This window comes from Schistocerca serialis, unplaced genomic scaffold (assembly GCF_023864345.2).
Source record: "Schistocerca serialis cubense isolate TAMUIC-IGC-003099 unplaced genomic scaffold, iqSchSeri2.2 HiC_scaffold_843, whole genome shotgun sequence".
NCBI classification, from domain to species: Eukaryota; Metazoa; Arthropoda; class Insecta; order Orthoptera; family Acrididae; genus Schistocerca; species Schistocerca serialis.
This window is the reverse complement of record NW_026048456.1, coordinates 135,262-162,320: the sequence shown is the minus strand read 5'-3', so window position 1 is coordinate 162,320 and position 27,059 is coordinate 135,262. Positions and strand designations below refer to the sequence as shown.

At 43.6% G+C, this 27,059-nt stretch overlaps 1 protein-coding gene and 1 non-coding gene across 3 annotated transcripts in view; one reads left to right on the top strand and one right to left on the bottom strand.

Annotated features, from left to right (window-relative positions):
- Positions 1 to 27,059, bottom strand: part of LOC126452255 (adenosine 3'-phospho 5'-phosphosulfate transporter 2-like) — a 54,027-nt gene that overhangs the window by 19,688 nt on the left and 7,280 nt on the right. For both annotated transcript variants that reach the window (XM_050091046.1, XM_050091047.1), the window contains exons 4-5: positions 14,136 to 14,326; positions 2,384 to 2,565 (exon numbers count right to left, since the gene is read on the bottom strand). In XM_050091046.1, coding sequence (XP_049947003.1) covers positions 2,384 to 2,565; positions 14,136 to 14,326 — 373 coding nt within the window. The remainder of the gene's footprint in view (positions 1 to 2,383; positions 2,566 to 14,135; positions 14,327 to 27,059) is intronic.
- Positions 12,956 to 13,030, top strand: Trnas-cga (transfer RNA serine (anticodon CGA)). The gene has a single exon. It is a non-coding gene; the product is annotated as a tRNA-Ser (tRNA).

Sequence of the window (27,059 nt, the reverse complement as noted above, 5' to 3'; positions counted from 1 at the left end):
GAAAATATTTGTGCTACAAAAGATGGGTAGAATCAAAGAAATTTATCACACCACTTGACTAAAAGAAGGGATCAAGAAATCTTCAGTTTGGTAACTGAGGAATGCTTGTATTTGTGTGTGTGTGTGTGTGTGTGTGTGTGTGTGTGTGTGTGTGTGTGTGGTGGAGGGGAGGGGTGGAGGGGGATGCAGGAATTGTATAGGGAGACAAAGACTTGACTACAGTAAGCAGGTTCAGATGGATGTAGATGGCAGTACAGTTATGCAGAGACAAAGAGGCCTGCACAGGATAGATTGGTGGGGGAGATGCATGAAGCCAGTCTTAGACAGAAATGCCTCTGTACATGCACTAATCTCTCTCTCATCTTAATCTCCTGACCTCTGTAGAAGATACACAAAGGTAGAAGTATAAATGTTGCACTGTCTTCGTTAGATAACTGGTTATAAATTTAGCCAACAAATTTCCAGAAAAAGTGTCACAGTCTTCTTACATTACCTTTTAAGTTCCCTGAGCATCTCTATTACATTTTTGTAGAGGCTGCTCTGACCTGTTACAATCCTAGCATCATTACCTGAATTCTGTTGACATTTGTGTCATGCCTATTTAAAAATAATTCCAAATGGTGGTGCAGTTGGTCACAATGAACTAACCCTTAATCCTTCCAATAATCTATAACACTTCTTCTCTTTGTATTACCTATTACTGATTCCACGTGTCTGCTACATTTTGTATCACTTCTTAGTATTCTCCCACATATTTAAAGAGTCTGATGTGGTTTAGGTATTCGTGACTGATCTTGTAATCAGATACATTGTAACAGGGAACATAAATAATAGTGTGACAAAAGTTATCTGATACTCTCTCTGTGCTCAGGAAAAAAAGGGAGTTCCAGTACTGTGACCATCCAGGGGATATTTTTGAAATTTAGACTTCTTAATATGTTATTTTAACACTTCCTGAGCATTTTAAAAATGTAAAAGTGTAAATACAACATTTTTTTTACATCGCTTCAACTGCAGCAAAAGTTCTATCATACCACAACTCAAAATCCACTGTTTTAATTTTTTTCTGTCAGAGGGTACAGTACGCCATACCATCACAAAATGAGCACTGCTCACTCTGGCAGCCGAACTCTGCTGCAGCAGAAAAGCATATGAGTCACGACTGTGTCAGTTTGGCAGTAGCAGTATCAGTGGTATCAGATGCCTGCCAAAGTGGGTAGTAGCCCCAAGGGTTGCCACAGGATATTATTGGGTTCTTTCTCCGCATTGTAGGCATTATCTTGCATTTATCCACATTTAAAGAGAGCTTCCTTTCATTACACCAAGTTGAAATTTTGTCTTAACTATTGCTGCATTTCCTTTCCTGTAGACAGCAGCATAATCAATGAACAATCTGATAGTGCTGCTGCTCCTATCTTATTTAAGTAAACTAAGAACAGTCAAGGTTCTGTCTAGCTTTCTTGAGGCATGTTCAGTCTCACTATTGTTTCTGCTGGAACTCACTTCTCAGTATAACAAAGCAGGTTCTATTAAGTAAAAGAAATCAGTATGATTGAATCTCGGTTGTTAGTCAACATCGTTTCAGCTTCTTTCTTACTCACAACACTTATATACACTAGAACACTACTGTTATCAGTTCTTAGCATATGTTTGGTGCTATCATTACTCAATACTATTATAGTGAAATAGCCATTTCCATGCATACACTAACATGAAATCAATGTTAAATGTTTCAACACATACTATGAACAGATGTGCCAGACAGAAGCTATTGCTTGTTTTGTCACACAGTACACTGCCTCTTCCTATTGTCTACTGGCATTGACACCACGCCTCCCTTCTTGTTATAAGTTCACCACTCTAGTAAAAACATGTACCTTTCAATACTTCTGACATTCAGTACTCTGTGGCAATTCTCAGGTTTCACAAAGATTCTTCAGCTGACTGAATACCGTAGTGCATTGATAGCACAAGTGACATGCCTGGTCATGCTGCACATGCATTTGCTCCTTTACATAAAGTAAAGCTGTCATTAGGCTGGCTATAACATCACAGTGCTTTACTAAGCAGCATACTATTGGAGTTGCCATGTCCTCCTCTTCTTCTGACTTTTGAACTGACTCATCCAGAAAGTTATAGGGGAAGCTACAGTTTAACATCACAGTGCAACTTAGTATCTCACACATTAACGAACTTCTCCCTTGTAGAATATGAAATTATATTACAATCATCTGTAACAATTCTATAAAATTATATACTATATATCTATAATAATTAAAATATAACCTAAAGAATAAAGAGGCAAAATCAAATATCTGCCACAAAACAGTGCTATATAGAGTAATCAATGAATTCTCAAAATTTATGTACATTGTGTACTTACTGGAATGTGAATGGCTTGTCAAAGAACATGAAGGAGATGATAATGGACACAGCCTTGCGACATGTGGTGACGGTAGCAGCGGCAAAGGCCCCACTTGTGCGTACGAGTGTCAGTACAATTTGGATTCCGAGGTAACCAGATACTGAGAATAGTAATGCGTAGCCATATGTCTCCAAGGGGTGCTGCAGACACAACATCAATGTTTTCTGTACAGTAACTGCATATCCAATTCACTGGGATGATCTTTTTCAGGTAACTGAGATTCATAAATATCATAGTATTCCTTATAACTAAATTCTAAAACTGAATTAAAAAAAGAACAGAAAGAAAGAAAATAATTTATTTCAATACTTTTACAGAGAGAATATTTGTGGCAATATACAAGGTGTAACAAAACAATAAGGCACAACTTTCAGGGATATCCTTCAAGGTAAAAGGAGAAAATATATTGCAGGAGCATGCATCTGCAAATGTTTTATTTCCACTTTAGAATTAATTCTCTACAACTCTTCATAGCACATGAATTAAAGAAACAGACACAAGAACAGAATGTAACAGCACATTATATGAAACACTTTCTCAAATTAAACACTCAGAATACCCTCTACTTACATTTATACAAGCAACAGCCTCCCATGAGGCTGAATCCAGGATACGCTGATATATCCCTGGAGTACTGTATATGCCTTCACAATATGGCCATGAAGACTTTTTGGGTCTTGCACCGGGGTTTAATACACAAGAGCCCTCAAGTGACCGACTCCCCCCCTCCCCCCGCCTCCTCCAAATAAAAGTCTAGTAGATTTAGTTTAGGAACATGTAAAATGTAAAGGCCAGTTAACTGATCCATGTCTTCCTCTCCATCTGTCATGGAATCTATTATCTAGAAGACAATGTGCATTAACACTGAAATGAGGAGCAGCTCCATCATGCTGGAAGTATGTTTCACTACATGGATAAAGACTCCTCTTCTAAAATACTTGGTCGAGTATTCTCTAAGAAATGAAATGTTTCTTGACTCATCTCCAAGTAAATATTTTCTTCTTCCATTTGTATGGAGAATGAGTTCTGAAATTTGGGCTGTGACCTTTTTTTACACCCTGCATAGATAATTTTAGATCAACTGTTAATAGTATTTCTCACACAGAGTACACATGAAACAACAGTTTCAATCTCTAGCTTTCAGAACTTTTCTGATTGTTTTGTTGATCTAGAGAATGCAGGAAGCAGCAAACAGAAAAGACTGAAGAGAACACTTTGGAGGATTTTTTGAACTATTGATAGTCTCTTGAAAAAAGATTAAAGATGAATACCAAATACAGGAAAATCAGGGTACTGGTGTAAAGTCCAATCAAATTCAGGTGCTGCTGCAGGAGCTAGATTATGAAATGAGATGGTAAAAGCAGTAGACAAGTTTTTCTATAAGGGCAGCAAACCAACTGACAATGGCACAAGCAAACAATATAAATTTTAGAATGGTAATAGCAAGAAATGCTTTTCTGAAAAAGAGAATATATTAAATGGAATATAGATTTAAGTGTTAAAAAGTCTTTTCAGTTTATGGAACTGATTTGTGCATAATCAACAATATGGCAACAATAGACACTTTTGAAATGTGGCACTGAGAAGAATGATGAACATTAGATGGGTAGGTTGGGTACTTAACAAACAGGCACTGTATCAAATCAGGGAGAATAAAACAACGGTACATCTTGGTGTAAGAGAGGACAGATTGTAGGACACATCTTGAGGCATCAATAAATATTTAATTTGATAACGCAGGGAAGTGGTGGCGTGGAAGAGGACTGTGGTATTCCAATACTATGGTGCAGTCAGAAGTGAATACTACTAAATAATAAACACTTTATTAATGAAGCCTTTTTACACAAAGATCACAAGGGATACAAAAACAACACTCAACATGGATGAACAAGAGCACACTGTGTGTAAGTCAAAGAAGTTACTCCTCAGAGAGGTGGTGGTCGACAGAGGAGCTCCCAATATGATGAGAGACATTGTCACCAGCTGTGTTGCAGCTGCCGTGGGGGCAGGCGAGGATTGACTGTTGCTCGGTGAGAAAGGAGGTGGTGAGGAAAGTAAGTAATCTTGGTGCCAAAAATGGAGCTGGAGGGGACGACCTGCACATGATAAAGGAATGTGAGGGGAGGGTGAGTAGGTTGAGGATGTGGGCAGACGAGGGATGATAATGACAAGCCTCCCAGAGGAGTCAATGGAGGCAGTAATGTTGGCCTTGTCTGAGGAGAAGTAAAAAGCAATGTTTGAGAAGGGTCATGTAGGCAGTGTTGGGGGTAGTCAAAGGAGTAAGGAGGGGGATGGAGAAGGTACAGGGTATTGTCACAGATCTGGATTGAAGGATCTTCAAAGGTGAAAGGCGAGATGTCAAACGAGATCATTGTGACACTCGGCAGTGCTGGTGAGAGATGAGTAGTCTGAATGAGCACACAAGAATCACTTGTTCTGAATACAACACTGGGGGAATTACCGTAGCACTGAGAGGGAGGGGGTTCAAAGATGATGCAAGCTGATCTAACAATGAGTTGTAACACTCATCTGCAGTAGGTTGACTGGGTGATGGGTCTCCGAGTCATGGTGTCTTCAATTTTCCAGGCCAGTTTTAACCTTTGCAAGGATACAGTTTGTGGCCTCCTGTTGAGGAAAATAACAAAGGTGTTACTAGAGCATGACAGTGCCTTGTAAGGGCCCGAATAAGGGGGCTGCAAAACTGTGCAAAGTGAGTCATCATGGAGCACGACGTAGTCACAGGTGGCGGGGTCGCTGTGCATGAAGACACAGGGATGTGAGGAGGGGGTACATGAATGCGTGAGATGTGTGAGCAGATGTGCTTGACTAATGTGGGTAGGGTGAAGGGGTGAAGAGGGTCGGAGTCCTCGACATACACTGCAGGAAGGACCCAAGGTTCGCTGTACCGTACCTCAGCTATGGATGATTGAAGATCCTCTTTGAATGTGGAACATATGCCTTGGAGGAACCACGGCAATGCTTCCGCACACTCACAGTCATACACATGAGAGCTGCTTTCAGAGTGAGATGCCAGCATTCCATGAGTCTGGTGCTTTGAGGATGGTACGCAGTAATATGGAACTTGGAAACACTGCATAGCTTAATCTGTACAAGGTAGGTAGAGGACCAACCAGGTCAAGACATACGTGGTGAAAACGTCCTCTTGGGATGTCAAAACATCCAAGAGGAGTGTTGACCGACCTTATTACATTGGCAGGGAATGCACGCGTATGCCCAGGCGTGGCAGTCACTTTTGATGTTCAGCCAAACAAAGTGCTTGGCATGCAAACAAGAGGTGGCTTTGATGCCCGGATGGCCCAGGTCATGAATAGCATCGAAGACTGCATCGCCGGGAAGAAGAAACTATGGGACATGTTGTGCCGGTAGAAGTGTCACACAACACTGGAGGGGTTGACCCAAGTAGGAGTCGGGATTCCACTACAAGGGATGTAGATGAGTCTTGTAACACTTTTTGTATATTGGAGTCTTGTTATTGCAAGTGAGCCAGCTTGTCCAAGTCAAGGAGTGAAGTAAAGGAGTTAATTCTTGACATGTAGTCCGGGATGACATTGACAACACCTTTGATAAAACAGACATCTGTAGTGTACTGAGAAATGAGGTCCATATGTCAAAAACAACAAGGGGGAAGGTCGGTAACAGAGTTAAGTGGTGCATACGCAAGGGGGCAGTAGTCCATAAAGAGGGTAAACTCATGACCTTCAATATCTTGTCAGAGGTATCTCACTGCCTCGTAAATGGCATATAACTGTGTGTCAAAATCAAACCATCTGTGCTGGGAGGACGACAATTTCTTAGAGAGGAAGTGGAGAGGCTGTTAAGATGTCACCTGTATGTTGCTGAAGCATGGTGCTGAGAGAGGAGTCACTAATGTCTGTGGTAACAGAGATGTGTACTTCGGCGATGGGGTAGGTGAGTGAGACCACATTGTAGAGCAACCTTGAGATTTTCAAAAGCTTAAAACACAGCTTCAGACCAGATCACTCTATTCAATAGTATTCGTGCCTGCTAAGGTGTCTGTGAGACGGCTTGATGTGAGGCAAGATGGGGTATAACACCCAGGAACCTGGGAAGATCACAATAGGTTTCAGGTAACAGCAGGCTGGAGATGAAGGCAACATGATCAGAAGTCGAGTGAATGCCCTCGGTGGTAACTTCATGACCAAGGAAGGTGACGCTAGTGCGGAGGAGTTGAGTTTCATCATAATTAATTTCGACACCATTGTTTGTGAGGACAACTTGTACAGTGATAGTAATGAGTGTCTGGAATTTAAGAAATATCAATCTCTTTAACTTTAAACAGTTTCCTCAATATCTTTTTATTAAATGTGAGTTGTCACGCCTAACAGGAATAATTGACAACAGTACAGAAGGAATCAGTGTGGAGAACAGGTTGGCTGGTCAGAGGAAGAGCAAGAAATAATAGGATGAGATTGGCAGATGGGCCAAGAAGAAGAAAACTGAAATAAAAAGATTGAGAAAAGCGTAGAGAGGGAAAGGGCATGGTGGTGATAAAAGATAAAGCTTTAATTTATGGCACATTATATAGTGGTTTTCAATAAGAGGCAGGTCACAGAGTACGTTGTTCCATAGCCCTGTGGCTGAAATGGACAAGGAGATGGAGAAAGATTTGGTGTTGTGCAAAGGTAAAGCCAAGGTGCTGGATGTAGCCAATCTGCTTCTGTAGTTGTGCAATGATGATAAGATTTGATATGTGAGGAGAGATAAAAAAGCAATGAAGTAAACAGTCTCTCTCTCTCTCTCTCTCTCTCTCTCTCTCTCTCTGCGTGTGTGTGTGTGTGTGTGTGTGTGAACTCATGCTGCCCACCTGGTTGCAACCAGCCTAACAGCACAGGAAGGACTATTGTGATCAAACAGCTGAATGACAGACTGGAGCTTTTATGACCAGATGACATTGCTGCTGGTAAGCCTTTTGGGGTATAAGGTCATGGTCCACAAAACTCTTCTGTTCTTCCTAACATTTCATCCAGAATCCAGAACTGCCAGGACATCTTCAGAGCAAGGATGGAACTCTGAGGCATTCCATAAAGCACATTTTCCATGATGGAGATGACTCAATGACATTTATTTTTGAGGTAGCGGTTGAACCATACTATTTCACTGTTGAGAAATTTAGCTGTTTCATTTTAATAAGTAATATGTCAGAATCAGCTGTATCAAAAGCCTTGCTGAAATCGAGCAATGTTAAAATGGTCGCTTTGCATCTTTCCATGGAATGTTTGATGTTGTTTGTCACTTCAGTTAATGCAGTTGCTATACTTTGGTGTTTTGGAAGCCTTATTGATATTTGTCATCGATGGTGTAAGTTTTGAGGTAATCTTTTATCTGATTGTGAATAATGAATGTATTTCGAGGCTGTATTTACTATAATATGATCTTTGGTCTTTAGTCATCTGGCGATTTTTGGTTATCATTCTTGGGTAGTGGTTCAATTAAGCTTTGCTTCCACACTGTAGGATATGTACCACTAGTGAGGAAGTGTATGAGAGAAGAGATTCTCATGATTACTTTTTGTACTGTGTGTGCAGAAACGTGTTTTAAGAAAAGCAAGTCTGTTGAGAAGGTGCTATCTTCTTGCTAGTAATTTGTCACAACTTGATAACTGACTGTGAGAAAAAATATTCAATTCCTCTGCAGATTTTGTCTTTCCTATGCTGAAGCTGCAGTTTTTTCCATAGTGCTGCAGAATTCGACACGCTGCATAAAACAGAGCAGGCATCCCTGATTTTGGCATTGTGCGCATTTTGCTTCTCTTTGTTTTGCATCTTCCTGTATTCTTCATACAGTGCAGGTGTTGTATTTTACTATGTGCAGAATCACATTCATTCACTGTCTGGTATTGTTTGTAGTCAGCTATGGAGCAGGAGCTCTCTTTACTTTGACAGATCATTTGGGGCCAAGTTTGTCATACAATGCAACAGTACTGTGACTTAATTTCCGAACTTTACAGTTTAACAGTTTGGATGACTTAAAGTGTTGAAGTATGTATACAAACTTCAACTTCTTTCATGAGACGACTTATTTAAGATGTTCGGCCAAACCTCCCTGCTGGTTGGCCTGCTGCTGAAAACTCTTTCATTTCTTCTCCGAAGTATGCTACTAGGTACAGGAATTTCTTAAGACTCTTTCTACTTATGAAAATAAGTAGACATACCGAGTTTCATTTGCTTCAATTAACGACGTATATTTTAACTTCTAACATTTTACAAATTCCACACTTCACATGAATAAATACTGTTTCGTAAGCCTCTCGTGTCTCCAAGCATTAGAAACAAAATAAGTTACATATGGGAGAAAGTTGGCTTAAAAACCATGTCCATTCTCAACATGAAACAGAATACGTGTCTTCTCTTCACCAAGGCTAAGACAAAAGTTTTTAATGATTCTTTTTCAACCGCTCACGTTACTATAACAATGATCAAAACACGATTAGAACAGAATAGCATAAACACTCCATGGTCCTTCTGTCCACTTTCACTAAACATCCATGGATCGACCGACAAGTACTTGTCGGTGCAGTTCGACCGCAGCATCTACATTCTGCTCGCGGCTCATTTCCAACCTGTACACACAAACATGTGACGCGCATTAGGTAGGATTCCACTTTCTCGCACTCATATCTAAAATATCTTGTGTTCGAGAAGGTAGAAGGCCGAGTGGTTCTAGAATTTACGCAGAAATTCTCGAATCACTTCAACAGTTGAATATCGGCTCATCGCTTATATCCTGTAGTAGCTTATATATGCTTATACACATTGTTATCAAAAGTCCTTGATAGAAAACACACACACTCACGCAAAAAAAAAAGTTCTCTCTCCCTAATCCATATGCCTTTTTAAATATTCATTGACAAGGTCCTACTTTTTTCGACTATTCCTGCTGTTTCTCCATCTCAGCTGTCAGCTACCATTTCCCCTTTCTCTCTCTCTGTTACTCTTTCTCTTTCTCTCCCTCCCTGTCACTCCCAATCCACCCAACACAACTCCTCAATGTACTCTGTAGCTCTGAAGAAAGATTCGTCCAAAAAGTAACAAAGTTCTGTCGTGTTTATTTGTATGTCAGCAACTGAGTGCCTCAACTATTTGGTGAATTATTGCCTTAAATCTTTAATTTATTTGTTTTCCACCAGGGACTTTCCTACCACATTTAATAAGAATTTGATAAACACAGCCCGAGAAGTAATTTTAATATGTAGCCTACTAGATAATTACTGTCTGAAAACAAATTGCAAATGATGTTCAAGCAAGTGGAGATACTCTGCTTTGGCACATTCTGATGATGTCTTGAAAATGAAATTCTGGAAAACTGCTGTAGATCTGTTCATTGACAGATGCAAGAATAATCTGGTGAACAGCAATTTGGAAATATAGACAGTTTCTGTTCTTTCAAGATTGAAGATCCATACTTGAAATTAGAAAAGAAAATGGAAATATATCTGAAATTTGAAGAGAGAAAACTTGAATGTAAATATAGTTTCAGTTACTGTTTCTCTTTGATATTTCTGTCAAGTAGTGTTCTGAGTGACTTTGAATCATTTTCGACTTTCTTGTCCATTTTCTTTCACTACCTTGACATCTATGTGCATCTTGCATGATTAGAACATATAGCCTTCATGTGGGAAGCACCACCATCCATTTCAAATGTGGAATGACCATCTTCATACTGACTGCAAAGGTATGCTATTGACTTGATGATACTCAGTCGTCTGAAATTTTTGACCTACCTGAGGGTCAGTTAAGAGGCTTCTACAAGTGAAATGAACTCACATGAAGTGGCTAAATTTTAGTTCAAAACTCGATGTCTGTAATGTTGTTTTTGTGATCTTTGGTTTGAAGACTGGTTTTATTCAGCAGTCTATGCCATTCTATTCTGGTACATTACTCTCCATCTCTGTGTAACTACTGCAACCTACAGCCATTGAACCTAGTCACTTTATTCAGTCTTTGGTCTTGTGGTGGAAGCCAATTCATTATGAGTTAACCACCACCTCTGTGAGGACTAACTTCTTTGACTTACACTCTGTATGCTCTTGTTCAACCATGTTGTGTGTCGTTTTTGTATCCGATGCAATCTTTGTGTAAAAACACTCCATTAATAATGTGTTTATTATTTAATAGTGTGTGTCTAGTATTTTTTGATGACCCTATTATTGTGCAGTTATGCATCACATTGACTTTCCTCAGTGATCATCGCTGGTTATTGTGAACAATGTTTCCCGTGACCAGTGCTTCCTTATGGTATCACACATCAGACGTTGTGTACCAATCTCTACATTTGAGTACAGTACAGTGTGTCTCTGCAAGTAGGTAAAACACCACTTTCAACTTTGCACTCACCACCCCACACTTTGCCTTCACACCTCTGAGTGTTGAGTTCCACCTACGTCACGTCCCCCCCCCCCCCCACCCCACCCCTCCACCCCCAATCCCATCAAAGACAGCCATTTTGGACACTTCTAGCTGTAGTGGCTCAGCTCAAATGAGTGGTGGTCAGACAAGACCCTGGCTTCTTGACCCCGCATCAGACTATGCAGCACATGAGCATCTACCCCCTCCCAACCTGCATCATTTCAGCTGTTGCGCAGTGCCACCACATCCTCTAAGTTTGAGCATTTCAGACTCTTTCATGATATAATGACCATGGTCGTTCCTACCATTCTGGTCATGTCACCCATGCCATCTGCGTTCAGTCCTGCATCTGCCGTGATGTGTTATGTTGCGAAGTGTCCCTACCCCCGCTACTGCTACCAAGATGTTGGCCATCACGCTGTTGTTGTGTGCCAGGCATCATACCATTGTCGCAAATCACTGTAACTCCGTCTAGCGTACTGCCCTTGTTTAGTACACAGTTTTGTGCTCCAGTGCTGCCTCAGGCCACCGCCTGTGGCCACTTCCCTAAGCTGCCTACCTCAACAAGTAAGCTGCCTATCCTCAACAATGATAGCCCTCTAACATGGTTCACTGAAGTGGACTGTTCTCTACGTTAGTGGCTTCACCAGTGATGATGCGCATTTTGTATGCCTCATTGGACACTCATACATGCCGACCTGTAACTTATCAGTGATATCATCCTGATCCCAACCCCTCACCCCCAGACAACTCAACATGAGGCTCATCATCATCAAGCATCTTTCTCACTCACCGGGGAAGCACTCATCCCGTAATTCACGTGGAGCAAATCGATTACAGGACACACTCTCAACTCTGGTGTTACCTAGGTGCCCTTGTCGATCCTAACACCATGCCAGACACTGTCTTGTGGATCATTTGGATCATCAAGCTTCCATACAACATCCAGCTGCAGCTCTTATCTTTGTCTACAGAACCATTGGAACTCAGACTTGGTCATGTGGATTGTATATATTGAGTCGGGTGACATCACCAGCTTGTCACTTCTGCAAGAACAGTTTTGCTACCTATGTTGGCAGTCCGGCTGTGGATACGGCTGCCCCGCATCCTTGCCCACCTGGACTAGGTCGCGCGAGATCTCATGCGTCACGTGACTGAGTTGCGTACCCACCTAGTGGCAGATCAGCTGCACTACCTTCCATTCCACTCCCCACCGTCAACTCTCTATGGCCCCAGTGCAGCACGACAGCAGACATCGGAACTTCACATCCAGCTCCCCACCCAGCCTACCCCGTGTTGATTCCACACAAATTTTGAGGACGCCACTCATAACTGATGTGCTCTGTGTGTTATGGAATACTCATCTTGAGCCCACGGTAAGCACCACAACCCAAGCTGCTTCTTCAGGGTGCCACCTCCAAAATCAGTAATCGTACAATGATCATACTGCAACTAGATGCCTCTATGTGCTCGGCAGGCTAACCATCACGTGCTTCATGACTGACACTGGTGTGGATGCAAGCGTTATCCTGCCAGCTCTCACTCTGTTGAAAATCCTGCCCTTGTCTGGCACACACTTTGTGGTTAATAATTCAGATATCCTAGCCCATGGCACAGCAGTTGCAGCTCACCCCTAACCTGCAGTTTCCATGAACCTTCCATGTGGCGAATGTTGAGAAACCTGTCCTCAGAATTTACTTCTTTAAGGACTTTGGCCTCTCTGCAGATATCCAATCTGCTGTGCTGTTGCATCATACTTCTGGCACACACATACCAGGTTCCTTCGTTCCACTGGCTGCAGCCCCACATCTGGATTTGATACACTCATCCATCCATGATCTGAGTGTATACGTCTGACAGCCAGCTCCCTCATTGAGCTCTTACTCCAATATCATGATATTGATACTCATCATGCCAGGAACAACGCAATGAGATTTTCACTCTGCAGTGGAGTGTGCGCTGATATGAAACTTCCTGGCAGATTAAAACATCCCCCAGGCTGTGGCTAAGCCATGTCTTCGCAATATCCTTTCTTTCAGGAGTGCTAGTTCTGCAAGGTTCGCAGTAGAGCTTCTGTAAGGTTTCGAAGGTAGGAGATGAGGTACTGGCAGAAGTAAAGCTGTGAGGACGGGGTGTGAGTCGTGCTTGGGTAGCTCAGTTGGTAGAGCACTTGCCCGCGAAAGGCAAAGGTCCCGAGTTCGAGTCTCGGTCCAGCGCACAGTTTTAATCTGCCAGGAAGTTTCAAGACATATTGCTATTTACCATACAGAAGACATCTCAGGTGTAACAAATGTAGCAGCCTGCCTCTGGATTGCTTCGATGTCTTCCTTTAATCCTACCTAGAGCAGATCCCAAACACTTGAACAGTAATTGGCAATAAATCACATTAGTGTCCTTGATGTGGTCTCCTTTACGGATGAACCACACTTTCCTAAAATTCTCCCAAGAAACTGAAGCTGACCATTCACCTTCCCTACTACAGTCCTTCCATGCTCATTCCAGTTTGCAATATTACACCTAGATATTTAATCAACATGACTGTGTCAGTAGCACACTACTAATGCTGTACTCGAAAATAATGGTTTTGCTTTTCCTAATCATGTGAATTATTTAACATTTTATTACGTTTAGTGCTAGCTACCACACCAACTTCAAATTTTGTCTACTTTATCTTGTATCATCCTACAGCCACTCAATAATGACACCTTCCCATACACAACACCATCAGCAGACAGCTACAGACTGCCGCTTACCCTGTCCACAAGATCATTCGTGTATATAGAAAAAAATAGCTGTTCTATCACACTTCCTTGGGGCACTCTGATGACACCTTTGTCTCTGAGGAACACTGTTGGGAAGACATGGGGCAACCTCTCCTTCCTTAGAAACAATTAGTTTCGAGAGCTAGTGTAGTGCATGTACTTTGACATGCGTGTTTCAGCAGTACTGATATTTCTCCTGAAGGTTAGGTCTGTCCAGTAACTCTGTTTCATGATTTTATGCTTTTCTCCAGAAAATTTTCTTTTGGTACTTATAACTGTTTCAGTGTGTTATGTTTTAGGTAATCATCCAACAAAGTGCTCATTACTGAATAAATATCAGTAGCAGGTAAAGGTTATTGAGCACACATTACATTATTTCACAAAAACTTTATTGTGAATAGTTGTTTATTGAAACAATGCAATTCCAACTGTAAAGCAATAGTGAAAATTACATCAAACAACGCGCAAGACCAGGGTTAGTAAAAAGGAAAAAAAGAGAAAATTTCAAAACCTAAAACACACAGAGATAAAAAATTATATTTAGCAGTCTTAATATATTACCTCGGAACAAAAATTGATTCCTTTGTGTAAATCACCAGTGAAAAACATAACAGACAGTAGGTACAGGAATCCAATGGAGTATGAATACAGCACAACTTCACTGTTTGCTGCTTTGTACTGTTTCATGGATTTCTCCTGAACATTTCCAATAGCAGCATCACACAAAAGCGCACACGAAATCATACACACTCCTAAAAAGTAGAGAAGTGTAATTGTGGTAACAAAAACAGACAATGACAATCACAGTACAGATGAAACAGAGAAAATACAGAAAACAGATTACACTTACACAGTAAATGCAACGTTTAACATAAACTAATTTCTTCTAGGTGGACCCCCACGGCCTCAATAAATTTGAAGGGGAACATTATTTATTATCCTTGTTTCATCAAAAAATCATGTGCCACACATATTTGTGCACAGCACGGTCGTCAATGGTCACAATCCTGTAATGTTTACTGCAAATCACACTATATACACTTTTTGCTACAATGAAGATAATCTATCAACATCTGTTACTACTTGAGAAAGGGTGGCGCCCGAAACCAGTGATGTAAATAAAATAATTTAAAATAGACCCTAGTACAACAACGTCCTCCTTCAAATGTATAACATGAGTTTCTAACATTTTATCAGTAAGGTACTTAGGGCTGTAACATTTACTCAGATTCAACAATGAATATGGACACAGCTCCCAACTTACAATAATCAATAATCATTTTGGTCTTTTTCCCAAACACTTTGGAAAATAAAAGGAAATTTCAATGCTGGGCGTGATGCAACTCCAGTCTCACTGTTTTAGACTGCAGCTTCAATTCACCACTACTAAACCACAGCAATAAGAGAACAGTAATTTATACACGATGTATAGTATTCTGATAATTAAAACAAAAACGAAAGCTTGTATGTAGACTTTTATTTGGGTGAAGTGCAACTGGACAGCAAATAGGCAAAGTGAACATTTCACTCTGCACCAGTACGTACAAAGTTTTGACACTTCCTAACAAAGTAAAAAACTGTGCCCGACCATCATTCAAAACTGGAGCCTTATCTTTCATGGAAAGTGCTCATTCCAACTGAGCTATCCAAGCACAAGTCAGACCCACCCTCATAGATTCAGTCTGGCCAATATCTCTCTTCCAATTTTTCAACATGTAAAGTGAAAACTTCATTCTCTCATAGGATAAGTACTGAGAAAACAGACAGGTACACAGAAAAGCATGCTCATGCCCAGAAGTTAAAGAACTTCTGAGATCCACGAAGAAGAATTTTGTCATAGCGATATTGTGTAGGGTAAACTGCGGCAGGATAATATGAAACTACAAATGGCAGTATGTTATGGGGTAAAGAGCTCGCAATAGTCAATTTGAAGGAAGATCTCGGTTTAATGTTCCTGACTACATGTTGTGCACATATGGTTAGCCAATATTAATTATGCAAGATACATAACACTAGTTGCGACAGGGTTACTGTCAGACTAGCAGCCATCCTACAGAGAGCAGTTGCAAGTTGGGTAAATCTGCACAGAACCTGTCTCATCTGAGACCTGCCAGCAGCCTCTGTGTCTCACATCTCCTGTCAGAGTGTGAATACATATCACCAGCTTTGAAGGGTTCCTCTACACATTGAGTGACACACCAACTGTGCATGCCCTCAACACAAAGGCACTGTGATGTTCACCGTATGTCATGTCTTGCCCAATACGATCTGACAGAGCAACACTGTGGGGAGGCACGCAACAATCCAGCTCCTTATTCTGAAGAGAATCCAGTGTCAGTCTATCCCCGATAGCTTCAGTGCTCTGGCGACTGGGGACAAATATTCAGGCAACTCTGGAAGTTCAGAATCAGTCTAACAGTACAGGGCTTAAGGTGAAATCTAAATGTAAGAAGAAAAGTTTTAAGACGGCCATATCTTATTGTTGGGTAGTAGTCACAGTAGAGGAATACCTGAACTAGTAGAGAACTATCTGCGAAATTATTACCAGGCAACCAGTATTTTTATACTAGGAAGTGAAAGGCTCAGCAATGTAACCCACAATTTAGGCTCTGATAGGATTGGTCTAGGTAAAGAAGCTGATATAATAATAACTGAGGCTGCAGGCAACAGTTTGGACACTATCCTCAATCATACACTTGAAGACGAAATTACACATACACATACTAGTGTGAAGAGTTCAAATGGCTCTGAGCACTATGGGACTCAACTTCTGAGGTCATCAGTCCCCTAGAACTTGGAACTACTTAAACCTAACTAACCTAAGGGCATCACACACATCCATGCCCGAGGCAGGATTCGAACCTGCGACCGTAGTGTGAAGAGTGTATCACTCTTTGAGCATATTAAGCATTCTGTGGAATATGTTAGTTCAAAGCTTTAACAATCACACAGGAGAGAAAGGCAGTCAACACACAGATGTGACTGAGGGATTGTATCTCACTTGGATGCGGCACACACAGCATAGTTTGCACCAGAATGCCTCTGGTGAGACATTACTTGCACTGCTAGTTACAAGTATCCATCCTATTCCAGTGTTACCAAATGTGTTCTATACATCTTTTCTGTATTAAATTTATCCAAAAAATAACAATAGAATAAATATCGTTACAGATGAAACAGCGAATAGCAAAATAAAATACTACAGTTTGGACATTAATATAAAAGATAAACTTCTCACATTTACGCAAGAAAATAAAAGGATACATGGAATTTCAACAATAATAGTTGTGCAAGTCAGAACATCACATGCAAGTTGCTGAAATCCTACATTCATCTTGATACAAGGACAGCAGGAGTGGCTTTATATGCAAAAAGATGTTCAGTCCGAGGGACTTCAGGTTAGTGAATATTGCGTTCAATAACTGTTTGAATTTTCAATATAATAGAAGGAAACATTCTACGTGGGAAAAATTATATATAAAAACAAAGATGAGGTGACTTACCGAACAAAAGCGCTGGCAGGTCGATAGACACACAAACAAACACAAACATACACACAAAATTCAAGCTTTCGCAACAAACTGTTGCCTCATCAGGAAAGAGGGAAGGAGAGGGGAAGACGAAAGGAAGTGGGTTTTAAGGGAGAGGGTAAGGAGTCATTCCAATCCCGGGAGCGGAAAGACTTACCTTAGGGGGAAAAAAGGACAGGTATACACTCGCACACACGCACATATCCATCCACACATACAGACACAAGCAGACATATTTAAAGACAAAGAGTTTGGGCAGAGATGTCAGTCGAGGCAGAAGTGTAGAGGCAAAGAAGTTGTTGAAAGACAGGTGAGGTATGAGTGGCGGCAACTTGAAATTAGCGGAGATTGAGGCCTGGCGGATGACGAGAAGAGAGGATATACTGAAGGGCAAGTTCCCATCTCCGGAGTTCGGATAGGTTGGTGTTGGTGGGAAGTATCCAAATAACCCGGACGGTGTAACACTGTGCCAAGATGTGCTGGCTGTGCACCAAGGTATGTTTAGCCACAGGGTGATCCTCATTACCAACAAACACTGTCTGCCTGTGTCCATTCATGCGAATGGACAGTTTGTTGCTGGTCATTCCCACATAGAATGCATCACAGTGTAGGCAGGTCAGTTGGTAAATCACGTGGGTGCTTTCACACGTGGCTCTGCCTTTGATTGTGTACACCTTCCGGGTTACAGGACTGGAGTAGGTGGTGGTGGGAAGGTGCATGGGACAGGTTTTGCATCGGGGGCGGTTACAAGGATAGGAGCCAGAGGGTAGGGAAGGTGGTTTGGGGATTTCATAGGGATGAACTAACAGGTTACGAAGGTTAGGTGGACGGCGGAAAGACACTCTTGGCGGAGTGGGGAGGATTTCATGAAGGATGGATCTCATTTCAGGGCAGGATTTGAGGAAGTCGTATCCCTGCTGGAGAGCCACATTCAGAGTCTGGTCCAGTCCCGGAAAGTATGCTGTCACAAGTGGGGCACTTTTGTGGTTCTTCTGTGGGGGATTCTGGGTTTGAGGGGACGAGGAAGTGGCTCTGGTTATTTGCTTCTGTACCAGGTCGGGAGGGTAGTTGCGGGATGCGAAAGCTGTTTTCAGGTTGTTGGTGTAATGATTCAGGGATTCCGGACTGGAGCAGATTCGTTTGCCACGAAGACTTAGGCTGTAGGGAAGGGACCGTTTGATGTGGAATGGGTGGCAGCTGTCATAATGGAGGTACTGCTGCTTGTTGGTGGGTTTGATGTGGACAGACGTGTGAAGTTGGCCATTGGACAGGTGGAGGTCAACGTCAAGGAAAGTGGCATGGGATTTGGAGTAGGACCAGGTGAATCTGATGGAACCAAAGGAGTTGAGGTTGGAGAGGAAATTCTGGAGTTCTTCTTCACTGTGAGTCCAGATCATGAAGATGTCATCAATAAATCTGTACCAAACTTTGGGTTGGCAGACTTGGGTAACCAAGAAGGCTTCCTCTAAGCGACCCATGAATAGGTTGGCGTACGAGGGGGCCATCCTGGTACCCATGGCTGTTCCCTTTAATTGTTGGTATGTCTGGCCTTCAAAAGTGAAGAAGTTGTGGGTCAGGATGAAGCTGGCTAAGGTAATGAGGAAAGAGGTTTTAGGTAGGGTGGCAGGTGATCGGCGTGAAAGGAAATGCTCCATCGCAGCGAGGCCCTGGATCTCAAAATTCCGATCAACACAATCTGGAACCACAACACCCTAATTCGGTAGTTAACCTTTCCTCCAAACCTCTCTCCCAATCCGAAACCTTTGTCCTATCCAAAGGCCTCACCTTCAGCCCCACTCCCAGATTCAACCAAACAGCCCTCGTCAAAGATTTACTGTCCTACACTCGTACTCTCTGCTGGAAGTATCACTTTGCCACGAAGAAAAATGATCCTAATCCTACTCCTAATGATCCGACTCCTCAAGACACCATCCAAATTGAACCCTGCCTGGAACAGTTCCGTCCTCCGTCACAGCGGGACCCACCTCCTCTTCCTCAAAATCACCCTCTCCAAACCTTCCAGGAATTTCTGACCTCCAGCCTTGCATCTCAATCCTTCTTAAAAAACCTTAATCCTACACCCAACATCACCACTGCTGAAGCCCAGGTTATCCGTGATCTGAAGGCTGACCGATCCATCGTCATTCTTCCGGCGGACAAGGGTTCTCGTCGGGAGTATGTGGCTGAGGGACTGCGTCAGCTTTCAGACAACACCACATACAAAGTTTGCCACGGTAACCCCATTCCCGATGTCCAGGCAGAGCTTCAAGGAATCCTCAGAACCTTAGGCCCCCTGCAAAACCTTTCACCTGACTCCATCAACCTCCTGACCCCACCGACACCCCGCACCCCTACCTTCTTCCTAAAATCCACAAACCCAATCATCCCGGCCGCCCCATTGTAGCTGGTTACCAAGCCCCCACAGAACGTATCTCTGCCTACGTAGATCAACACCTTCAACCCATTACATGCAGTCTCCCATCCTTCATCAAGGACACCAACCACTTCCTTGAACGCCTGGAATCCTTACCCAATCTGTTACCCCCGGAAACCATCCTTGTAACCATTGATGCCACGTCCTTATACACAAATATTCCGCACGTCCAGGGCCTCGCTGCGATGGAGCATTTCCTTTCACGCCGATCACCTGCCACCCTACCTAAAACCTCTTTCCTCATTACCTTAGCCAGCTTCATCCTGACCCACAACTTCTTCACTTTTGAAGGCCAGACATACCAACAATTAAAGGGAACAGCCATGGGTACCAGGATGGCCCCCTCGTACGCCAACCTATTCATGGGTCGCTTAGAGGAAGCCTTCTTGGTTACCCAAGTCTGCCAACCCAAAGTTTGGTACAGATTTATTGATGACATCTTCATGATCTGGACTCACAGTGAAGAAGAACTCCAGAATTTCCTCTCCAACCTCAACTCCTTTGGTTCCATCAGATTCACCTGGTCCTACTCCAAATCCCATGCCACTTTCCTTGACGTTGACCTCCACCTGTCCAATGGCCAACTTCACACGTCCGTCCACATCAAACCCACCAACAAGCAGCAGTACCTCCATTATGACAGCTGCCACCCATTCCACATCAAACGGTCCCTTCCCTACAGCCTAAGTCTTCGTGGCAAACGAATCTGCTCCAGTCCGGAATCCCTGAATCATTACTCCAACAACCTGAAAACAGCTTTCGCATCCCGCAACTACCCTCCCGACCTGGTACAGAAGCAAATAACCAGAGCCACTTCCTCGTCCCCTCAAACCCAGAATCCCCCACAGAAGAACCACAAAAGTGCCCCACTTGTGACAGCATACTTTCCGGGACTGGACCAGACTCTGAATGTGGCTCTCCAGCAGGGATACGACTTCCTCAAATCCTGCCCTGAAATGAGATCCATCCTTCATGAAATCCTCCCCACTCCGCCAAGAGTGTCTTTCCGCCGTCCACCTAACCTTCGTAACCTGTTAGTTCATCCCTATGAAATCCCCAAACCACCTTCCCTACCCTCTGGCTCCTATCCTTGTAACCGCCCCCGATGCAAAACCTGTCCCATGCACCTTCCCACCACCACCTACTCCAGTCCTGTAACCCGGAAGGTGTACACGATCAAAGGCAGAGCCACGTGTGAAAGCACCCACGTGATTTACCAACTGAGCTGCCTACACTGTGATGCATTCTATGTCGGAATGACCAGCAACAAACTGTCCATTCGCATGAATGGACACAGGCAGACAGTGTTTGTTGGTAATGAGGATCACCCTGTGGCTAAACATGCCTTGGTGCACAGCCAGCACATCTTGGCACAGTGTTACACCGTCCGGGTTATCTGGATACTTCCCACCAACACCAACCTATCCGAACTCCGGAGATGGGAACTTGCCCTTCAGTATATCCTCTCTTCTCGTCATCCGCCAGGCCTCAATCTCCGCTAATTTCAAGTTGCCGCCACTCATACCTCACCTGTCTTTCAACAACTTCTTTGCCTCTACACTTCTGCCTCGACTGACATCTCTGCCCAAACTCTTTGTCTTTAAATATGTCTGCTTGTGTCTGTATGTGTGGATGGATATGTGCGTGTGTGCGAGTGTATACCTGTCCTTTTTTCCCCCTAAGGTAAGTCTTTCCGCTCCCGGGATTGGAATGACTCCTTACCCTCTCCCTTAAAACCCACTTCCTTTCGTCTTCCCCTCTCCTTCCCTCTTTCCTGATGAGGCAACAGTTTGTTGCGAAAGCTTGAATTTTGTGTGTATGTTTGTGTGTCTATCGACCTGCCAGCGCTTTTGTTCGGTAAGTCACCTCATCTTTGTTTGAATTTTCAGGTTAACTTCCATTCAGGAGGCTGTTGCACTCAGCGACTGTTATATTGACTTGTAAATAATAGATTTCAGCTATCAGCTGTCCCTTTTAAATTTTATTGGGAGATATAGAAACTAGCCCTTCTTCATGCACTATCATTTTTGATCAATGCATGTAATGCCTGTTGGTCAGGCTTCATCCACAGTTAATTGAATTTTGTCCCACAATAGTGGATCAAGAAACACACAATCTAATACGTTACCAACCACTAGCATAAAGTATCTCTGATTTCATCAAGCAACTGGAGACAGTTTTAACATGGTTATGCAGACTTAACAGGATAAGTACTGTTCGTGAAGACTTAAATGTTGATTTTTCTATCAGATAATACTGATAGAAAGCACCTATAATGATTTACACACAGCTTTGGACGATTTTCCACAGCAAAATTTCCTATGAAGGTTGAAGAGGACAATGTAAGACTCGTTGACAATTTGTTTTAAGACCGAAAACTACCTTCTGTGATTCAGTAATTGGTTTATCTGCCAAAATGGTTAAATGATGAAGATAAAATTTGCTGACCAAGTTCAGTTTAGATCATACAAAAATACTGCATTGAAATCATCCAGTATAGTATTAAAAAAGTTGAACTTGTGCACCGTACTAAAAAGCACTCCTAGAGTTCAAAAAGAACACTTTGAGATACTATTAGACAAGGAAAAAAATAGCAATGTAATTGATACTGAGTCCACAGAAACCAGTTGTGGCAGAAACGATAATACACTAAAGTCACTGAAAATAACCCCCCCCCACCCCCCCCGATGAACCATGGACCCTGCCGTTGGTGGGGAGGCTTGCATGCCTCAGCAATACAGATAGCCGTACCGTAGGTGCAACCACAACGGAGGGGTATCTGTTGAGAGACCAGACAAACGTGTGGTTCCTGAAGAGGGGCAGCAGCCTTTTCAGTAGTTGCAGGTTGGTTGGTTGGTTGGTTGGTTTTGGGGAAGGAGACCAGACAGCGTGGTCATCGGTCTCATCGGATTAGGGAAGGATGGGGAAGGAAGTCGGCCGTGCCCTTTCAGAGGAACCATCCCGGCATTTGCCTGGAGTGATTTAGGGAAATCACGGAAAACCTAAATCAGGATGGCCGGATGCGGGATTGAACCGTCTTCCTTCCGAATGCGAGTCCAGTGTCTAACCACTGCGCCACCTCGCTCGGTGTAGTTGCAGGGGCAACAGTCTGGATGATTGACTGATCTGGCCTTGTAACACTAACCAAAACGGCCTTGCTGTGCTGGTACTGCGAATGGCTGAAAACAAGGGGAAACTACGGCCGTAATTTTTCCCGAGGGCATGCAGCTTTACTGTATGGTTAAATGATGATGGCGTCCTCTTGGGTAAAATATTCTGGAGGTAAAATAGTCCCCTATTTGGATCTCCGGGCGGGGACTACTCTGGAGGACGTCGTTATCAGGAGAAAGAAAACTGGCGTTCTACGGATGGGAGCATGGAATGTCAGATCCCTCATTTAATTAGAAATAAATGAAAAAGGCTATTATTAAGAGTTGAGAAAATATCCAGGAATCGTATTTTCATTACAGTTTTTCTTTGCATTCCCTTGATGTTTTAATTATGCCATTTAAGTGAAGTTTAGCAGCTGTTTTGTATTCTACTGACAAGGTAACTAAATTTAGCAGTCTGATTTCACACTTCTTTGACCTTAAGCAGTTTTTCACCATCTTTAATTTACTGAAACTGCACTCCCAAGGTGTTGCAGTGACTGATATTGTCATAAATATCCTCAAGGCTGTTAAGATGTTTGGATAAGCATCTCTTAACATCTCAGCACCTGTAAGCTGTGTAGGCGGCAGCTTTGTGAACTGTGCATTTTTGCCACATTAGCCATGATAACAATAGGCATCTGTCGGGAAGTACATTGATTTGCAAAACTTAGAGACAAAAGTAACTTTCGCTGCACTGCCAAGTAACATACCTCGATGAAACTTGGACCATACATAGAAAGAACTGCTACAGTATAGTACATAAGGCAACTGAAAGAGATACTCGAGTCAAACAGAAATGAGACTTTAATCTGAAACAACAATTACACTGAAGTCCCTGGACATTACATAACATGTGACATCGTTCTTAATACAGTGTGTCATCACCATGAATAGCAATGCATTCGCTGCAATGTGGTCCCATGCAGGCCACAAGGTTGGTAGCAGAGTTCTCATGATAGGATGTTCCATTTCTCCACCAGTGCAGTTGACAACTGCTGCATGGTCATTGGTGCATGTGGACATGCTGCAGTACATCTCCCCAGTGCATCTTACATGTGATCAATGGGATTCAAGTCAAGGGAACAGGCAGGCCACTCCATTTGCTGAACACCCTCTAGTTCTGAGAACTACTCCGCTTGCACTGTACTGTTTTTTTTTTTTTTTTTTTTTTTTTTTTTTTTTTTTTTTTTTTTTTTTTTTTTGTGCACAACTTCAACGGTCACTAGCGCCCAGACTACGTTAGGAATGCACTGCGAGGCACAAGTTTAAAACAGCAACTAAAAGGGAAAACACGATAAAAGATCGACACGCATAGGATTAAAAAAAACAGCATAATCAAATGTCCTTAGGCAGGTTGGTCAATTTGATAAAACGAAGAACGCGAGCAGCTGCTCCTGAGTCATCCGCTAAAATGGCATCGAGAGTACATGGCAGGCCAAGATCAAGACGCAGTGTAGTAAAATCCGGACAGGACATTAAAATGTGGCGGACCGTCAGCAATTGCCCACATAGGCAGAACGGCGCCGGCGCAGCCGTCAGCAGATGGCGATGGCTGAACCGGCAGTGTCCAATTCGTAACCGGGCCAAAACTACCTCCTCCCGCCGAGAGGGGCGTGAGGAGGTCGTCCAAGCCGCGGGAAGAGGTTTCAAGTCCCGAAGCTTGTTGTCCGTAAGTGCAGCTCAATCGGCATGCCACAGCGATAAAATGCGCCAACAAATGACCCTGCTACAATCTGATGAAGGGACACAACAAGAAGCTGTCCGAGGCTGGAGGACCGCAGCCTTGGCCGCGGCATCTGCAGCTTCGTTCCCAGGGATACCGACATGGTCAGGAACCCACATAAAGCTAACCGGAGAACCGTCGTCCACCAGCTGCTGAAGAGAGCGTTGGATCCGGTGCACGAAAGGGTGAACTGGATACGGATCACTGAGGCTCTGGATGGCGCTCAGGGAATCGGAGCAGATGACATAAGCAGAATATCGGTGGCGGCAGATGTAAAGAACAGCCTGGTAGAGGGCAAAGAGCTCAGCTGTGAAGACCGAACAATGGCCATGGAGCCGGTATTTGAAACTTTGTGCCCCGACAATAAAAGAACAACAGACCCCGTCATTGGTCTTAGAGCCATCTGTATAAATGAAAGTCATATTAATGAACTTCGAACGAAGTTCGACAAAATGGGAGCGGTATACCGAACCGGGGGTAATCTCCTTTGGGAGCGAGCTAAGGTCAAGGTGAACGCGAACTTGAGCCTGGAGCCAAGGTGGCGTGTGGCTCTCACCCACTCTAAAGGTTGCAGGGAGTGAAAAATCAAGGTGTTGAAGGAGGTGACGAAAGTGAACTCCAGGGGGTAGCAGGGCAGAGACATACAACCCGTATTGACGATCAAGAGAGTTGTCAAAAAAGGAACGATAAGACGGGTGGTCGGGCATTGACAGTAGCCGACAGGCATACCGACAAAGCAGTATATCGCGCCGGTAGGGCAGTGGCAATTCACCGGCTTCAGCATGAAGACTCTCGATGGGACTAGTATAAAATGCTCCGATTGCAAGACGTAAACCCCGATGTTGTATGGAGTTGAGGCGGCGTAAGATGGACGGCCGTGCAGAGGAGTATACGAAGCTCCCATAATCCAGCTTTGAGCGGACGATCGACCGATATAGGCGAAGTAGGACGGTTCGATCCGCTCCCCACGACATACCACTGAGAACACGGAGGACATTTAGAGAACGGGTACAACGGGCAGCCAAATAAGACACATGTGGAGACCAGCTAAGTCTCCTGTCAAATGTAAGACCTAAAAATTTTGCTGTCTCCACGAATGGGAGAGCAACGGGACCGAGTTGTAAGGACAGTGGGAGAAACTCTTTGTAGCGCCAGAAGTTAATACAGACCGTCTTCTCGGCAGAAAAACGGAAGCCACTGGCAACACTCCAGGAGTAAAGATGGTCAAGAGCACGCTGAAGACAGCGCTCCAGGAAACATGTACGCTGCGCGCTGCAATAGATGGTAAAATCATCCATGAAAAGTGAGTGTGATACATCAGCTGGGAGGCAATCCATTATTGGATTGATCGCTATGGCAAAGAGAGCGACGCTCAAAACTGAGCCCTGTGGCACCCCATTCTCCTGGTGAAAGGTGTCCGACAGGACAGAACCCACACGTACCCTGAACTGTCGATCCATTAAAAAAGAACGAATAAAAAGAGGGAGGCGACCGCGAAGGCCCCATGTATGCATGGTGCGGAGAATGCCCGCCCTCCAACAGGTGTCGTAAGCCTTCTCCAAATCAAAGAACACAGCCACGGTCGGGCGCTTCCGCAAGAAGTTATTCATAATGAAGGTCGACAAGGTAACCAGATGGTCAACAGCAGAGCGGCGCCTATGAAATCCACATTGTACATTGGTAAGTAGGCGCCGAGATTCGAGCAGCCAAACCAAACGAGAGTTAACCATTCGCTCCATCACCTTACAGACACAGCTGGTAAGCGAAATGGGTCGATAACTGGAAGGTGAGTGCTTGTCCTTCCACGGCTCAGGAATCGGTACAACAATAGACTCGCGCCAGCATGCGGGAAGATGTCCCTCAATCCAGATGCGATTATAAGTTCGAAGAAGAAAACCTTTACCCGCAGGAGAAAGGTTCTTCAGCATCTGAATATGAATAGAATCAGGCCCTGGAGCGGAGGACCGTGACCGGGCAAGTGCATTTTCGAGTTCCCGCATGGTAAAGGGGCATTATAACTTTCACGATTCGAGGAGCGGAAGTTAGGTGGCCTAGCCTCCTCTGCCTGTTTTCGGGGGAGGAAGGCAGGGTGGTAATGAGCGGAGCTCGAAACCTCTGCGAAAAAGCGGCCGAAGGCATTGGAGATATCTTCAGGGGCCACAAGGACGTCATTCGTGACCGTCAAGCCAGAAACTGGTGAGTGGACCTTAGTGCCAGATAGACGGCGCAGGCTACCCCAGGCAACAGAAAAAGGAATAAAACTGTTGAAGGTGCTTGTGAAAGCAGCCCAGCTGGCTTTCTTGCTTTCTTTAATAATACGACGGCACTGCGCACGTAATCGTTTATAAGTGATACAATTCGCCACTGTAGGGTGGCGTTTAAAGGTGCGTAAGCACGTCGACGAGCACGTAAAGGGTCTCTACATGCTGCGGTCCACCAGGGGACCGGTACGCGACGTGGAGAAGAAGTAGTGTGAGGGATGGAATATTCAGCAGCAGTGAGAATGACTTCCGTGAGGTGTGCGACCTGACTATCGCAGCTTGTGAAGGTTTGATCCTGAAAGGTCGCTCTGGAAGAGAAGAGCCCCCAGTCGGCTTTGGAGATGTTCCAACTAGCTGAGCACGGAGAGGGGGTATGATGCAGGAG